At 35.4% G+C, this 17997-nt stretch overlaps 2 protein-coding genes across 3 annotated transcripts in view; one reads left to right on the top strand and one right to left on the bottom strand.

Annotated features, from left to right (window-relative positions):
- Positions 1-1383, top strand: part of LOC128559747 (sushi, von Willebrand factor type A, EGF and pentraxin domain-containing protein 1-like) — a 58780-nt gene extending 57397 nt beyond the window's left edge. The window contains exon 34 of the mRNA XM_053552121.1: positions 1003-1383. Coding sequence (XP_053408096.1) covers positions 1003-1020 — 18 coding nt within the window. The 3' untranslated portion in view covers positions 1021-1383. The remainder of the gene's footprint in view (positions 1-1002) is intronic.
- Positions 1384-5053: 3670 nt separating this feature from the next.
- Positions 5054-17997, bottom strand: part of LOC123560548 (costars family protein ABRACL-like) — an 88349-nt gene continuing 75405 nt past the window's right edge. Inside the window, exons 1-3 of one of the 2 annotated variants that reach the window (XM_053552119.1) lie at positions 12055-12077; positions 9411-9499; positions 5054-7793 (exon numbers count right to left, since the gene is read on the bottom strand). In XM_053552119.1, the coding sequence (XP_053408094.1) occupies positions 7603-7793; positions 9411-9499; positions 12055-12062 (288 nt within the window). In that variant the 5' untranslated portion in view covers positions 12063-12077 and the 3' untranslated portion in view covers positions 5054-7602. Of the gene's footprint in view, positions 7794-9410; positions 9500-12054; positions 12078-17997 lie in introns of those variants that run through there. The other variant, XM_053552120.1, reaches the window with a different exon arrangement.

Raw genomic sequence — 17997 nt, 5'->3', positions numbered from 1 at the left:
AGACAAGAAATTGTGGACGGACGAAGGGCGATCACAAAAGCTCATCCTGTCACTATGTGACAGGTGAGCTAAAGACATTGTCCAGCATACAAACAAAGTATATGCAGGGGCTGGGCCCATTATACCAAAGGTCAAGGTCACCAAGTTGTTTTACTTGGAATTATTTTCATGTTAATTTTTTTCGAAAGCTTTGTTTATCGACGTATCTTTGGTTTTTTAAAAGATAATGACTTGAAATTAAAAATCTTTCTCTATAATTATCATCTGCATGTATGGTTATATTACCCATAACTCTAATTGTATTTTTGACAGAATTATGCCCCTTTCATACTTAAAAGTTTTTTGGCAGTCTTCACTTTCTGGATATAACTTTAATCCCTCTGGGTAGTAGGGTCTTTTTATATCTTGATGTATCTTCCTTTTAAATAAGAGGTCTCTTATTGAGACATAAATTCATTTTACTGTCAAATCGCCGAATAGTGACGCGCGCTGTCTTACGGACAGCTCTTGTTTATGGAGTTATGCCCTAGTTGTGGATTTTTGTTATTCTGTCAAGCATTTTCAGAGGGCATGTGTCATACAATATTGACATTAATTTTGTTTTACATGTATGATCAAACTACATGTGTCTGTTCCTTATGAACGTTTCGACTATTGCATCTGATGTCCATTAGGTGAAAGCTAGCTTATTTTGATCTTTTGCAGAAATAAACATATCTTTTAAATCTTCACTATAGGGGAAATGCTTTTTAATAACTTATGTCATAATTAATTCATAATTTTGTGAAAATGGCTTTTGCACAATTTATTAGTTAAAAAGAAGTGTATATTGTATCAGGTTTTTTTTTCCTGATACATTTTGTCAATTAGATGCTGTCAAATTATTTATGTTTCTGGTCTGTTGGTGGTGGTGTTTTTGCTGTTAGATATTTTGTTGAAAAATTTGAATTCTTGTACTGTTTATATTTTTGTTACAAGGGTATTTTGTTTTGTATTTTTCAGTATTCATTTCACAGATAGACCAATGAAAGCTTCCTACAGTTGCCCTAGAACACCATCGTAACATGTATGTAACTGTCACAGAGTAATCAGCAGTGTGAAATGGAAACATCAAGCTTGTATACATGATGAATAAAATTTAATAAAAAGCTATGCAGCTTGTTTAAACCAGAAACATTTGCTATAAAGTTTGATAAAAAGGGACGGCAGTTGTGTGAACCAGAAACAGCCAACTTGTATACATGATACCAATATAGTGCTAAATTGTGCTTCCACCAGTTTTTGAAGAAAGTCTATAACATATAGTTACTGGTATGACATTTTTGAGTGTTCTGTTAATTTATTTAGTGTTTTTTGACAGATTATATATTTCTACAAAATATTCTTGCTTGTTTATAACCTAAACTGCTGCCCAAATGACCTTTTATCTCTTTGTTTTAAAGTATAGAGAACACAGGTCTGAGAGATCCCTCCATTTTAGCATTATTTTATTGCATAGGGTATTTATTATTCAGCCTTTTAAGACTGAAACTTGACACAGACCAGAGTTATCATGATACAGCTGAAATAATGCAAGACCAAAAACGGGACACAACACAAACAGTAGTTGTACAAGAAACGCAAACAATAACTGACTTCTCTTTGATGTCGATACATAGTGTCATTTGAGTTAGCAAGAAACTAGAGTTGTATACTTTAGTTAGTTTCCCAGTTAGTAAGACAGACAACAGTAAATGCTTCCGGACTATTCCAACCCTGAGGTAATGAAAACGATATTGTTCAGTCAACTGATCACTTTTAAATCTGATAACTTGTGTACGTTTGGTGTAGCTGACAAATTAATATGGAATTTCTACATTTTTATACATATATGCGAACAGTCACTGACCTCCACCAAGGGCCTCTTGGCTTGAGTGGTTTAGGTGTCGATATAAAACTGGGAATTAATGAAATAACCTAAGTTACATTAGCGTGACAAAACCAGCAAAGGCTCCACCATGAGGATCTGGGATAGGAAAGGTTTAGGCTGCTACTTTTCAGGTATTCTGTATCATTAAAGCTGGAAAATCACCATGTAACGTATACAAAGTAGTTTGATATATATAGACAACTTATTCTCAGCCTAACTGGCAGTATTTTGATTGGATTGACAGGGCAAACACTCGACAACAAACACATTTGTTTAAGTCGCCCAGATAGTTGGTCACAGAGTTTTTTCCAGCTTTTGTTGGTGGAGAAGACCCCAGGGACCAATCTAGGCATTATTTCATCACGGATAAATACCTGGATAGAACCATCAACCTTTCATAAGCCAGGTGAAAGGCTTCAATACATGAACGATTCAAACACATACCGGCGAAAGGCCAAGTGATTTTAAGTCAGCAACCACTCAGCCATGGAGGCCCCTATCACTGGGAAGCAGTGTATGTTGTACAGAGCTTGATGCTCAATAGTTTGGTTTACTAATTAACATTTTATGTAACAAGAAAGAATATATCTACCTTTGTAGAGAAGAACTCTTTAGAGGCTTAAGTAATGGGTTATGTTGTAAAGAAATCAAAATAAGGAAACTCCTTTGCAGCAAAATTATTTTATTCAATTAATCTCTGTTATTCACAGAGACCATGATTGTACAAATCAACATTCAGGAGCACAAGGCACGTGTAATCAGAGTATCAATGGTGACTGCAGCTAACATTCTAATTGCATAATGTTGGGTTCTATGAACAATTGATGAAGTAAACAGCACTTGTGACAATTAAAAGAAAAATAATGACAGACTACATTTCAAACTAGAGAGGTCACAAGGTTTTTCTATTTTTAGACCTACTGACCTAGTTTTTGACCGCACGTGACCCTGTTTCGAACTTGACCTAGATATCATCAAGATGAACATTCAGACCAATTTTCATACAGATCCCATGAAAAATATGGCCTTTAGAGAGGTCACAAGGTTTTTCTATTATTTGACCTACTGACCTAGTTTTTGAGGGCACGTGACTTACTTTCGAACTTGACCTAGATATCATCAAGATGAATATTCAGACCAACTTTCATACAGATCCCATGAAAAATATGGCCTCTAGAGAGGTCACAAGGTTTTTCTATTATTTGACCTACTGACCTAGTTTTTGACCGCACATGACCCTGTTTCGAACTTGACCTAGATATCATCAAGATGAACATTCAGACCAATTTTCATACAGATCCCATGAAAAATATGGCCTTTAGAGAGGTCACAAGGTTTTTCTACTATTTGACCTACTGACCTAGTTTTAGAAGGCAAGTGACCCAGTTTCGAACTTGACCTAGATAACATCAAGATGAACATTCAGACCAACTTTCATACAGATCCCATGAAAAATATGGCCTCTAGAGAGGTCACAAGGTTTTTCTATTACTTGACCTACTGACCTAGTTTTAGAAGGCAAGTGACCCAGTTTCGAACTTGACCTAGATATCATCAAGATGAACATTCAGACTAACTTTCATACAGATCCCATGAAAAATATGGCCTCTAGAGAGGTCACAAGGTTTTTCTATTACTTGACCTACTGACCTAGTTTTTGATGGCACGTGACCCACTTTCGAACTTGACCTAGATATCATCAAGGTGAACATTCTGACCAATTTTCATGAAGATCTTGTGAAATACATGGCCTCTAGAGAGGTTACAAGGTTTTTTTATTTTTAGACCTACTGACCTAGTTTTTGATCGCACGAGACCCAGTTTCGAACTTGACCTAGATATCATCAAGATGAACATTCAGACCAATTTTCATACAGATCCCATGAAAAATATGGCCTTTAGAGAGGTCACAAGGTTTTTCTATTATTTGACCTACTGACCTACTTTTTGAAGACACGTGACCCAGTTTTGAACTTGACCTAGATATCATCAAGGTGAACATTCTGACCAATTTTCATGAAGATCTTTTGAAATATATGGCCTCTAGAGAGGTCACAAGGTTTTTCTATTTTTAGATCTACTGACCTAGTTTTTGATGGCACGTGACCCAGTTTCGAACTTGACCTAGATATCATCAAGGTAAACATTCTGACTAATTTTCATGAAGATCTTGTGAAATATATGGCCTCTAGAGAGGTCACAAGGTTTTTCTATTTTTAGACCTACTGACCTAGTTTTTTAAGGCACGTGACCCAGTTTCAAACTTGACCTAGATATCATCAAGGTGAACATTCTGACCCATTTTCATAAAGATCCCATGAAAAATGTGACCTCTAGAGTGGTCACAAGCAAAAGTTTACGGACGCACGCACGCACGCACGCACGCACGCACTGACGGACGGACGACGGACGACGGACACCGCGCGATCACAAAAGCTCACCTTGTCACTTTGTGACAGGTGAGCTAAAAATGCACATGTTTAAAGAAATTTTGCATAGTTATATATATCAATACTGGAAGACAAGGGGGATGGGATAATTTCTGTTAGCATTTGCAAAATAGAAAAGGGCGAATTAACATTGAGAAATGGTAAGGAAAAGAGGTTTATCTTCAAAACAGGTTTTGTTCCCCTTCCATAATATATAGATATGTTTTTGAAAAGAAATAAAATTCTAACATTCAGACTTTTAATACACCCTTTTCTTACATGCCTTCTATGAATAAAGAAAAGCAAATCCTATGGTCTGAAGTTCCCTGAGCAGCTGTCAAAAAGTGCAAAAAATGACTGTTGAAAAAATACTTGTATCTGTATTTCCACATAGCAGTTTTCTGATAATAATTTAGTATCGGCCCAAGTAAATGGGTATACTGTATTTAACCTGTCTTACATAATCCATAACATGCATTAATGTTTACTAGCAAATAAAAATGCTGTCTGACTATGCTGCTATAGCGTAAGTCATAAAATGGAACATTTTTAATTTTGACTGTGGGATATTTAACCTTTAGCCAGCTGGCGGCAAGTGATTCTGCCTTTGCAACCAGTGCAGACCAAGGTCATGGTCTGCACTGTTCGCTCAAGTCTGTAAATTTTCAGTGAACACTCCAAATTGAATGATTGACCAGTCCATTTTAGAAATTAAGCTGGCTAAGGGTTAACACCCTTTATAATAAGCCCATCTAGGATCTCTCCTGAAGTTGATGTTACAAGGCAACAAGAGCTTGCACATTCCCCATCAAATACCAAACAATTACATGCCACATTTTTTCTTTTGCTGCCAGTTGAATTCCCAGAACTGAAAACAGTTCTAGAATCATTTATTATTATCAGACAGCATGCAATAACTACTCCTAGTTTAACCATTACAATAATTATGTCAGTCAAAACATGCAACACCTTAAAGGTACAAAAAAAAAATGTTCATATAAATAATTGGCACTCGAAATATGAAGTTTCAAGGGATGTCTGTAAATCTAGACAGTCATGATGAAAAAAGTGTATATCTAAAAATAAATATTAAACTAAGAAATAAATTTAATTTTATGATGAAAGAGCTCAGCTCTAGCAACAAAAAAGAAATGATGGATGCATATATATCACAGACAATCATGTACATGATGTCTTGGTTGCAAATACATCACAGGCAATTGTGTACATGATGTCTTGGTTGCAAATACATCAAAGGCAATTGTGTACGCAAATACATCACAGGCAATTGTGTACATGATGTCTTGGTTGCAAATACATCACAGGCAATTGTGTACGCAAATACACCATAGGCAATTGTGTACATGATGTTTTGGTTGCACATATATCACAAGCAATTGTGTACATGATGTTTTGGTTGCACATATATCACAAGCAATTGTGTACATGATGTTTTGGTTGCACATACATCACAAGCAATTGTGTACATGATGTTTTGGTTGCACATATATCACAAGCAATTGTGTACATAATGTTTTGGTTGCACATATATCACAATCATGTACATGTCTTGGCTGCACATATATCACAATCATGTACATGTCTTGGCTGCACATATATCACAATCATGTACATGTCTTGGCTGCACATATATCACAATCATGTACATGTCTTGGCTGCACATATATCAAAATCATGTACATGTCTTGGCTGCACATATATCACAATCATGTACATGTCTTGGCTGCACATAAGTCACAGGCAATTGTGTACATGATGTCTTGGCTGCACATATATCACAGGCAATTGTGTACAAGTATTGGTTGCACATAAATCACTGAGAATCATGTACATGATGTCTTGATTGTACAAAATTATATCATGGAAAATCATGTACTAAATGATATATTGACTGCCTTTTGTAATGACTCAATTATGTACATAAATGATGAGTCTGATATAAATATTCCAGGCACTAACTGGTATTTTATCTCCCTGTGTTGAATTTTGTAAGTTTAGGTAGCTTCCAGATCAAAAACATCTACTGATCACTCGGAATATTACTTCTAAGCCAATATTTTTGCAAAGAAAAAGACAAAAATGTTAGAACAGATAGACATTTACTACAAAACACAAGCCTTTCTATCAACCACCAGCTTTTACACACTTGGAAGTTAACCATCCAAATATTAACTTAAAATCATAAATATTAATAGCACATTTTCGCTAAAGATACTAGGCCTGTATTCATCAAACTTTTAAGTCTGAACCTTAGACTTTGAAATGTTAAAATTAAGTTTTGCCCTATATCTGTAAATCTTGTACGGATTTTAACCCAAATTTGCACGGATATGGAATATACCACAACAAAAAGTCAAGCAAAGTTTCAGCAACACAGATTGATTACAAAGGAAGTTGTGGCAATTTGAAATTTTATGCTTAAAGACTAAATTTTGAACTTGTAACGTTGGTGAATACAGACCCTAGTCTTCAAAAGAAAAAGACATTCTAATGATGTAAACAAGCTAAATGAGCAATTTATAACTCTAACAGCACTTTCATAAATATTGTGTTTGTGATGACATTTGATGAATAAAGCTTTAATGAACTCATTTCAAAAACTTGATTTAAGAAATAATAAGTTCCCAATCGTGGTTTATCGTAGAATAACCCGTGCTTTGAGTTCTTATGCGTAAGAATATATTATCACGAAGGCCTTTAAGGCCTAAGTGATATATTGTTTCGCATAAGAATGGAAAACTCTGGTTATTCTACAATAAATCACACTTGGGAACTTATTATTTCGATTCTAACACGACATACTAGTATCAACAGTGTCAGAAAAAATAGTAACTACTTTTTACGACCGTGCTACGCACCTGGATCAGATGACGTCATTGCACGCGGGTGGTTTATTGCAGAATAACCTGAGATAGATTTTGCTCTACATGTATGTAGGTTATTGTGTTAGAATTTACAGTAATATTTCTGAAAGCAGTTGATTACTTAAATTACAATTACATGTGTAAATTGATCTTCAAAATACTAACATTCAGTCACAGCAGTGTTTAAAAAGTGAACATGAATATTGCTTAAACACTCGGCACTGAGCTCATGTATAAACTTGAACACTATAAGTGACATACAGCAGATGAGTCATGTTAAAAAAATTACATTATTGCATAATATATACTGTAAGCTACATTGCAAAATTGAGTATACTGTCTACAAAGAAAATTAAATTCTAAGACTAGAGTAAAGGTGTCATAAACTTTCTTTCAGTAGTTTGACAGCAACGTTATCATGGACGCCTTGCAGTAGAAGTTCCCCATCATAGCTGACCACCTTCTTCTTCTTTGCTGCCCTTAGCGTCCCAACGAGAGCTTCGAAAATGTTTGCACACTGTTCATCATGAAATAATTCTCCAAATGTGACACTGTAAGATCCCGTGTCATCTGAAAAACATACGAAGTACAGCTACAGAAACAGTACTTTGTCCCCAATCAGAGAATAAAATAACTACATTTGTATAACTTTTATTCATTCCATTTACAAATATATTTACAGTCAAAAATGTAAAGAAGACACTTCTGAATAAAAACCATTTCTATAGAATCTACATCAAAATGGTCACAATTTTCTGTTATATGTGCTTGTTCAACTGTTTTGCGAAACCACCTATTTTTTTATCATTTCACTATAGTGGTTTTTAAGGTGAGGTTATTTAACACTACGGGGTATTTCTATAAAAGTATACTGTGAAATTACTAAAATTTGTGAAGTTTCATTTTCATGGTTACAACTGTTGAAATTTAATCAGATCAACCATTCAAAATTCGAAAATCAAAATCCTAAAATTCATATCCTTGCACAGCAAATCATGAAATTTCATGACCATGTAATTAAACTAGAGATGCTTTTGAGAAAAGCGCATGTCTCCCACCACTGCCTAATCATCTGAATAGTTATGTATCTGAGTCGACCATGCACCAATACATGTATTACTGGCATATGTGTACAGAGTGATTTTTGGTAATTCAATGGCCATAATTCTGAAGTGCCTGGGCCCATTTGGCTAGTTATTGAACTTGGCTGCGGACTTATTGGCAAACACATTTTGTTCAAGTTTGGTGAAGATCGGATGAGAAATGTTTGACTTAAGAGTGTGGACAAGTGTGTACAGAGCGATTTTCGGTAATTCAAGGGTCATAATTCTGAAGTACCTTGGCCGATTTGGCTAGTTATCAAACTTGGCCGAGGACTTATTGGCAAACACATTTTGTTCAAGTTTGGTGAGGATTGGACGAGAACTGTTCAACTTAGAGCGTGGACAGATTTGTGACAGACACACACACACACTCACACACACACACAGACAGCAGTAAATCAATATATCTCCCATACCACTGTGTGATGGGAGACATAATGATTTTCCAGCAGACAGCTCCTCTTTATAAGCCGACCCAGCGTAACATTTTTGTAGGGGTGTGCAGTGCACCAGCAGCAGAGAATTACTGTAATAATAAATGATGTCTAAATCAGGACTCTTGATGTCATACATTGTGAAGCCATTTAAATTTGTTACATATTAAATTCCATGGTTTTGACCAAAATGACTATTTCATTAGGAGATAAATTCCGAAAATCAGTATCAGTTATTCGTTAGAATTAAGTTTTCACTTTAATGGACTGATGCAACTGCAAAATAAATAAGCTCCCACACCCCAAAGATTATTAATAATTTCAAATTCTAATACATGTTTTTGTTAAAACAGCTTACGCTAAAATGACGTCACAATGACGTCGATGTTTCTGTTGCAACGGAGAAAGAGCTCTACTATTTTAGATAAAGGGCATATTAGAATCGAAATAATGTATCTAAAAGTTGTGTTTTACTTAAATAAATACACTCAAAATCCTTTATACATGGCCAGAATAATTAATTTGGGCTACGCCCTTCTGAAATTATTCTGTAGACATATAACCAATTTTTCGTGTATTAATAATGTTAAAATACAATTTTCCTATACATTATTTCTTAAGTATAATAGATATAAACTAAAGTAACAAACCTTGCTTGCCCAGTCTTTTGATCTCTGTAATCAATAACTCCACTTCATGTGAAACATTCATGCTTGTTCTTTGGTTATTTATAACACTACTGAGAAAAAAGAAAAAAAGAAGCGGTTTATTACGACAGTGATCAACTAATAAATGAACAATGAGGTAAAACTGTCACACAAATTTTGTGGAAGTCTATTCTCAGTTTATTATTGTAGTTATTAATTTAGGTATCCAGCATCTTCGGCAAATTTTAGGGCAATTTTAAACAAAAAATTCTAAAACTAGAAGATGCTTTTGTAAAAAAGCGCACGTCTCCCCCAATGCATATTCATATAGGCAAGAAGTCAATAGGGGATAGGAGAGAAAGTCAAAGAGACACTGATGGTTGGCTGCAATAGGGATCATGTACTTGGTATGTGCAGTCATCCCATTAAGTTAACATTCTGGGCCTAGTGGTTTTAAAAATATTAACTGGAAACGGTTTTCCATGTTCAGGTCCCTGTGACCTTGACCTTTGATCGAGTGACCCAAAAGTCGTGTAAGTCCTATCACTCTATGAAGTTTAAAGGTTCTAGGTCAAATGGTTCTGAAGTTATTGACCGGAAATGGATTTCCAGGTTCTGTCCGCTGCAACCGTGACCTTTAATAGAGTGACCCGAAAATCAATAGGGGTCACCTACTCTGCATGTTCAATCATCCTATGAACATTCTGGGTCAAGTGGTTCTCAAGTTATTGATCTGAAATGCTTTTCCATCTTGACCTTTGATGGAGTGATCCCCAAAACAATATGGGTCATCTACTCTATAAGTCCTGTCACCCTATGAAGTTTGAAGGTTCTAGTTCAAATGGTTCTCAAGTTATTGATTGGAAATGGTTTTCCATTTTCAGGCCCCTGTGACCTTGACCTTTAACAGAGTGACCCCAAAACCAAGAGGGGTCATCTACTCTGCATCATCAACCATCCTGTGAAGTTTCAACATTCGTGCTCAAGTGGTTCTCAAGTTATTGATCAGAAATGATGACTTTCCATGTTCAAGCCCCTGTGACCTTGACCTTTGATGGAGTGACCCAAAAAACAATAGGGGTTGTCTTCTACATAAGCCCTGCCACCCTATAAAGTTTGAAGGTTCTAGGTCAAATGGTTCTCCAGTTATTGATCGGAGGGGGGGGGGGGGGGGGGGGGGGGAATTCACGCCTCTGTTATCTAGTCGTGCAGTCAGTAACAGACTGAACCCATGGAACCACTGGTCTATAAACTGGATAAAATTGTTAAGACCTATAAAACAGTTAACTACATTAAAACATATTTAGCATGACAAACTCTAATTTTATATTAAACAAGAGCTGTCACTGTTAGTGACAGATGCCCCCTAAATGTGCCCAAGAATGCTACAGTTGTCTGTGCAAAATATGCCAGAATAGTTTCGGTAAATCATTTTGTGACCAGACAAAAAAAAAAGTTCTCTTAAGGTAACCTTGACCTTGGAGCTAGGGGTCTGGGTCTTGCGCATGACACATCAACTCATTATAGGGAACATTTGTGCCAAGTAATCTTGAAATCCCTTGATGAATAGCAGAGTTATTGACCGCACAAGAAACAGACCCTGTTAACCTTGACCTTGGAGCTAGGGGTCTGGATCTTGCGCATTACACATCATCTCAATATAGGAAATACTTATGCCAAGAAATTTTTAAATCCTTTCATCAATAGCAGAGCTACTGACCAGATATTAAACAGACCATGTTAACCTTTAACCTCTAAATATGACCTTGACCTTAGAGCTAGGGGTCTGGATCTTGCGCATAACAGGTCTCATTATGGGGAACATTTATGCCAAGAAATTTCAGAATCCCTTGATGAATGGCAGTAATGAACTGGACATGAAACAGACCATGTTAAGCTTTGACTTCTAAGTGTGACCTTGAACTTAGAGCTAGGGGTCTGGGTGTTAGAAAACATTTATGCCAAGTTATTTCAAAAGCCCTTCATGCATGGCAGACTTATGGACTGGACACGAAACACCTAGTTAACCTTTGACCTCTTAAGTGTGACGTTGAGCTAGGTGTCTGGGTCTTGCGCATGACAAGTCCTCTCATTATGGTTAACATTTATAAGCTAAGTTATTTCAAACTCCCTTCATGGATAACAGTGTTACAGCCTGGACAAGAACTTACACAGACTCACGGATGGACAGTGGGATTTTAATGCCTGCCTTCAGGGGCATAAAAAACGTGAATTCTGGGGGAAAAGTAGGGCATTTTTAGGAATTCCCTTTGACTTTTCATTTGCGATAAGGGCATGACATGCGCTTATTATCCCATATGGAATAACGGTATGGTCGTATGCGCTTACTTTTGATATGCGCTTATATTCGAATATGCGCTTATGTACCAGTTTTTACAGTATGTCAACCGTAAAATTCTACATAGGAAAGCTATATATCCGAAGGCAGTGGCTAGAGAACTGGAACCAATTCCCTAGACACCAAACTTATTCGACTGGGATCGGTCCTCTAGCATATTGGTTAGAGGGGCGGAATTTTTTTCTATGCATATTACAGCTGATATGTAGATAATAATGATAACATTTGGTCACTGGTAATATTAATCTAATTAATGTTATCGATTCAGCAAGTCAAACGTGGTCTTACCTGTTCATTTATGCGAGTTTACGCTGTCTCGATATCCCTTAATCTTATGCTCGATCTCTCATTCGCCAGTATCTTTACAAATTAAGTAATGCGTCATTATTGGCCATTATAGTAGGTTGCAGTACAAATGTGATTTAGGTTTGTATGGGGACTTGGTGCACGATAAAACAATTTCACAGCTAAAACTAAAAGCATACCGTTTGATACTGTGACAGTAAATACTCATATCAGCTCTTAAAAATGAAATGGTTCAATTGATTTTTTTAACATTTGACATTTATTTATTGGGGGTGAAAAGTTTTGGGAGGAACAGTCTTGGGGGTGAAACGTCTGACACCCGTAAATGCGTACTTCCCTTCTCACTATAATAGAACGGCTTCCGTGCCGATAATGACTTGCTAATAATTCGTAAAGGTATAATGTCTAATCAAAATAGCAGACAACGGATACTGTAGAATAAGATATCAAGACAGTGTAGTTAAACAAACATAAATGAAAAAGTAAACCCACGATTGTGTTATCTGAATTGTCAACATACAGTACTTTAGGGTATAGCGGATTTTAGGGTATAGAGGATAGATTAATAAATTTTATATTTAGACTTGAATTATTGTATAAATTTTCATATCATTCTTTTACTGGCATGCAAACAGATATTCTGACATACATTTTAAATATTTGCTTGTTGTGTTATTTTTCATATGTCATCAAATGTAAAATAAAGCTATCCCCTATAGACATTAGACTAAATAGGTGTATATGTAAAAAACGTCAGTGAATGAAAAGTATTTGATAGAAATTTGAAAAGCTGAATGTTTTTGAAAAGAGAATACATTATTATTCTGAATTATATTAAAGAAATCTTGGAAAGTTTGTTAAGATGTGGATTTTAAACTGATAATGTAAAAAATGACCAAAGCTATCCTGTACACCCTAAATCAGCTCATATACATGTAAACAATGGCATGGAGAGAAAAAAACATATGAATTTCTATGAAAAGCTGACTGGTTTAAGAAGAATAGATGTTTTCTGTCTGATATAATGAATAAAAACTACTATTTTCATTTCTTTTAATAATTTGGAATGCAGGAAAAATTAGTTAGCTATCCGCTATACCCTAAAGCACTGTAATAATATTACCAATTTGACAAAAAATTATCATTAGTAACTATACATATCGGCAGTAATATGTATTGGAAAATTCTTTTACGCGTATATAGGCTGGAGGACCGAATAAGTTCGTTGTCTAGGGAACCGGTTCCTGTTCTCTAGCCACTGCTATATCCGAAATATTGTAGGAAGTGTCTAGCCGTCCGGTAACCGGACGCCTAGCCTGCGTTCTAGTCGTCCGGTTGCCGGACGGCTAGTAAATCCTCAGGGGATTTTCTAGGCGTCCGGTAATTGATTTCATAACGAATAAGACATGATTTTATATAGTTTTAATGTTATTTACTTAAAATATCGATACTTATCTGCAAACAAAATTTTGTGTAAATACATACTATAAACATTTACAATAAATCACGGCATTATTCAGCCGATATTTAAAATGGAAGTTTGCCGAACTCAATAATGGCGAGATCGACGTGACGTCACTTATTAAAATCTGTTCATCTGGAGGCTTTTATGGGATCGGAATTTTTAAATTTTAACGACTTTTTCACTGGATTTTCAAAATTAAAACAGTTTTTAAGTACTTTCAAATTTTCATATTTTAGTATTCAAATATTTTTTTAATGAATAACTGTTTTAAATGACATCTAATTTCAAAAGCGGCAGCCTGATGTTCAAAACTTTAAGAAAAACAGTAGTTAAGCTTTTTTTAAAAACTTCTTTGTTAAGCGTTCATAATTAATCCATTTTATTTTGAAATAATTATAGTCAAAATTAATGAATGAATTGCTTTTTTAAAAGCTTTCCATTCTTCAAAAAATACATATAAATTTGTGTTTTAATAATTAAAGTTTAGGCTGTTAGAAAAAAACATCACTTTTTACAAAATAGCATATGGACGTTTCGGCGATCAGTGTTTTATCATTTCTAAAAATAGAATATCAACGGATTTGTAAAAAGCACGATCTCTTGCGTTTAATCGACTGAAAAATCAGATAAGTATTGATATTTTAAGTAAGAAACAATTAAAACTATATAAAATCATTACTTATTCATTAAGAAATCAATTACCGGACGACTAGAAAATCCCGAGGATTTGCTAGCCGTCCGGTAACCGGACGACTAGAACGCAGGCTAGGCGTCCGGTTACCGGACGGCTAGACACTTCCAATATTGTATACCGGAAAAAAAATCTTTTCTTCAAGCTTTTAAAAAAGTAAATGGAATTTTTAATCGTTTAAACATGAAGGCACATAAAAATAAAGTTTTTTTTTTGTTGTTTCCCTCTGACAATAAAATTGTAAGTGTTATTTTTTTATGAATTCCCGGAAGTCGAATCGCCCCAAAATTGCCCTCGGATAAAAACAGTGTACAGTACGGTATCCGGTAGTACAAATAAATATATAGGACATTCCAGGACAGCGGTTATTTTTTAGATGTAGAATAGTTCTCAGGAATCTAGCTTTGATGCACTTGCAACCGCTTGGTGTAACGTCAAAACATTTGATGTTACGTTTTTATATCCGGAGACGCTTGCAAATCATCTATTCATATTCTTATTTTTTGTGTTATTTATGTAGTCCGTGCAAATGATTAATTTTAGAACAAATATACAGTTTTCAGTGTGGGAGTTGAGTGGTTTTCCATTTTTCTATTGATCCCAGAACACCCATAAACCGCCTCGATAGCCTAGTGGTTGAGCTTCCGCTTCGAGTGCGGGAGGTCGTGGGTTCGATCCCCGGCCGCGTCATACCAAAGACGTGAGAAATGTTACCAGTAGCTCCCTTGCTTGACGCTCAGCATTAAAAGGGAAACTGGCTTCTCTTCTCTCATACCCTCGTTGCGATGGATTCCATCAGGAATGAGGTGTCGAGAGTGATTAATATAAGTTGTAGAACTTGCTTCACAATCGACCTAAAATAAACTATGTATAAACTAAAATATACCCATTATTGTCGGTCGGCGCTTTAGGGACATAAACTCAAATGAAACACGAGCTTTAGAACGGCAAATATTCTTGAAAATCCGCCAATACAAGAACGAACAAATATCGCCATAAGAACTGTTTAGAAAAGTTTTCTCATATAAATATGTAAATATAAGAGAGGTGCTGATTAAGACGATCAATTTCTATAGAAATTTCAAGTTTTAATGCATGCTGTAACATTGATGAAATATTATACTTTGTTTATGACCACCATTTTTGCATGTTTAAATAATTGTTGCACTGTGTTAATTAAGTTATGAGTGTCCTGCAAAAAGTTCTGTCACTAATGGGCTTCCGTAGTTTTATCCCGGGCATTTTTTAAAACGTTTCATTGCACTGGAATGGTGTGTCCAATAGTTTAAACATAATTTTATTTCAAACAATGGTTACAACATATATAAATCTACATTACGCAATACAGAAGATAAATGTATGAAAAAAGGATTAGATCCGAAAGCTAAAGCTTATACACGGTGGGGAAACCACGTGACTAAATCAGATAACGTGCACGCAAAAGCGCTAAAAATAGGCCCGCTTCAGGTATGTTTTTTCACTATAACTTTTTTGATCCGCAATTGTTTTAAACGAGGTAACGTGCATAAACCCCGCAATAAAAAGCTTTATCAGCGGAAATATGTAACTTGATGAAACTCCCTCCAGTTTTTACGTAATACTTGCCCAACCGATTCGAAAGATGCAAAATATTTTGGTAACGAACACGTCTGTTCACAAGTTACGCACCTAGCACAGATTCTGCAGAAAATTTTAGCTGGAATTTAGGTCTAAAATAAAGCTTGTCATTCTCCAAAATCCTGTACCAAATATTTAATATGACTATTCAGGAATACTGAAGATATCGTAAGACAAAGGGTGCGGTAACGTACACGTTGCGGTTTTTCAGGAGGTGACGTACACGTCATTTTTCCCCAGAGGGTAACGTACACGTCAAAGACTATTTATCATGCATGTAGAACATCTTTGTGTTTAAATGACTGAGCTGTAAACATTTTGATATTGTAAAAAAAAGATGCAGATGCCGGGAATAGGCTGTTTTTCTTTCGGTAGGTTAGTATATACAGAAATGCTACAGTGAAAATGAGTAGCAGTTTGAATTTTATGGTCTAAACGTGTATGTTATTTTGACAAGTAGACATTGTTAGCAGTTTCCATTTTAAATGCCAACTTTTTTTCTCCAAATATCAAAAGTCAATTAGGTTTCTGGGAATAAACCATGTTGTTTTGTCTGTCAGCGGGGTTTAATCAATCCATATTTTCAAATATTTTGATGACCCGTTGAACTGTAAACATTTTTTTTTTTTGATATTGTTAAAAAGATGCTGGAATTAGTATAAATCCCGAACGATAACTCGAACGATAGCATGTTTGATAACCATGATTTTTCTTCATTAACACGTTTCAATACAGAAAATCTTTTTGTATAAGTTGACAGCGTGCACTTTATTTGTATCATTGACAACCTTTTTGAGTTCAGTCATGCATGGGATAATAGCAATCAATCAATAATATAAACACGTTGTCGTTTAAATTATCGTGCGGGAGTAATATGTTAGTCTTTCTGTAGGTTAGTGACATATCATTTTTTTGGTCAGCTAGTTATTCATTTAAACCTCCTTACTGAAACAACATACCGGTGTTGACCTAAATTTTGCATATCCAAGGACTATAGCCATTCCATGATTATTTAAATTATACATGCTGACATATTCTGATAATATAGATCTATAAATGCGTCGATTACATCCAAAGCTTTAAAATAACAGCCTCGGTCAAGTTTAGGTTGTTCATTCACATAATCAAATACCTTATATATTTTGATAATGATTTCATTATTATATAATTTATTGTACATGTATAAACATTAAAGAGATTATAATTAACTATTAAACTGAACTAAGCTATATTGGATTGCGATTTTACATTTGACATTTTAAAGTTAGAAAATTTCGTAAATATGTAAGTTTTTTAAACAAGTACAGATAACTTTGCTGCGACATATAGGGATCACTTTTCCGTCGTCTCTCTGTCTGTCCGTCTGGCAACCGACTGGCGTCCGTCATGCTTCTTGTCCGAAGCACAACTCACGAAGTATTAATGGTGCTAATTTGTTACTTCACACAATGATAGAACACAATAAGAGGATGTGCAGTATGGAAAAACCATAACTCTAGGTGGTCCCATTTTTCAATTATCTCCCCATATCCTTATAAAAAGAAGACTTGTCCAGAGCCCAAGTCAAAAACTTTTGATGAATTGACTTGATTCTTTACACATTGACAGAGGAAGTGCAGTGTGAAAGAACCATAACTCTAGATGGTCACATTTTTAACAATCTCCCCTTATCGTTATATAGAAAGCTTGTCTGAAGCCCAAGCCAAAATTATATAAAGGATTGACTTGATACTTTGCACATAAATAGAGGTCCAATTAAAGGAAGTACAGTATCAAAGAACCATAACTCTAGCTGACCTTATTTTTGAATTACCTCCCTTTATGTATGAAAAACTTGTCTGGAGCCTATGTCAAAACCATATAGAGGATTGCCTTGATACTTGATACATTGAAAGTCAGTGAAGCAAAGTGCAGTGTCAAAGAACCATTACTTCAGCTGACCCCATTTTTGAATCACTTCCTTTTATGCAAGACTGAAGCCCAAGCCAAAAACTATATGAAGGATTGATTTGATACTTTGCACATTAATACAGGTCAATGAAAGGAAGTGCAGATCTCTCATCTCAAGTCACTGTAACCTCTTACTGATAGACGTTCTTGGATTCGATCCCCCCGCTAACGACTTGCAGCCTGACCGGGACTCAAACCCTGG

The sequence above is a fragment of the Mercenaria mercenaria genome, chromosome 10 (genome assembly GCF_021730395.1).
Source record: "Mercenaria mercenaria strain notata chromosome 10, MADL_Memer_1, whole genome shotgun sequence".
NCBI lineage: Eukaryota > Metazoa > Mollusca > Bivalvia > Venerida > Veneridae > Mercenaria > Mercenaria mercenaria.
Note: the sequence above shows the minus strand (reverse complement) of the source record. Positions and strands in the feature narration are given on the sequence as shown.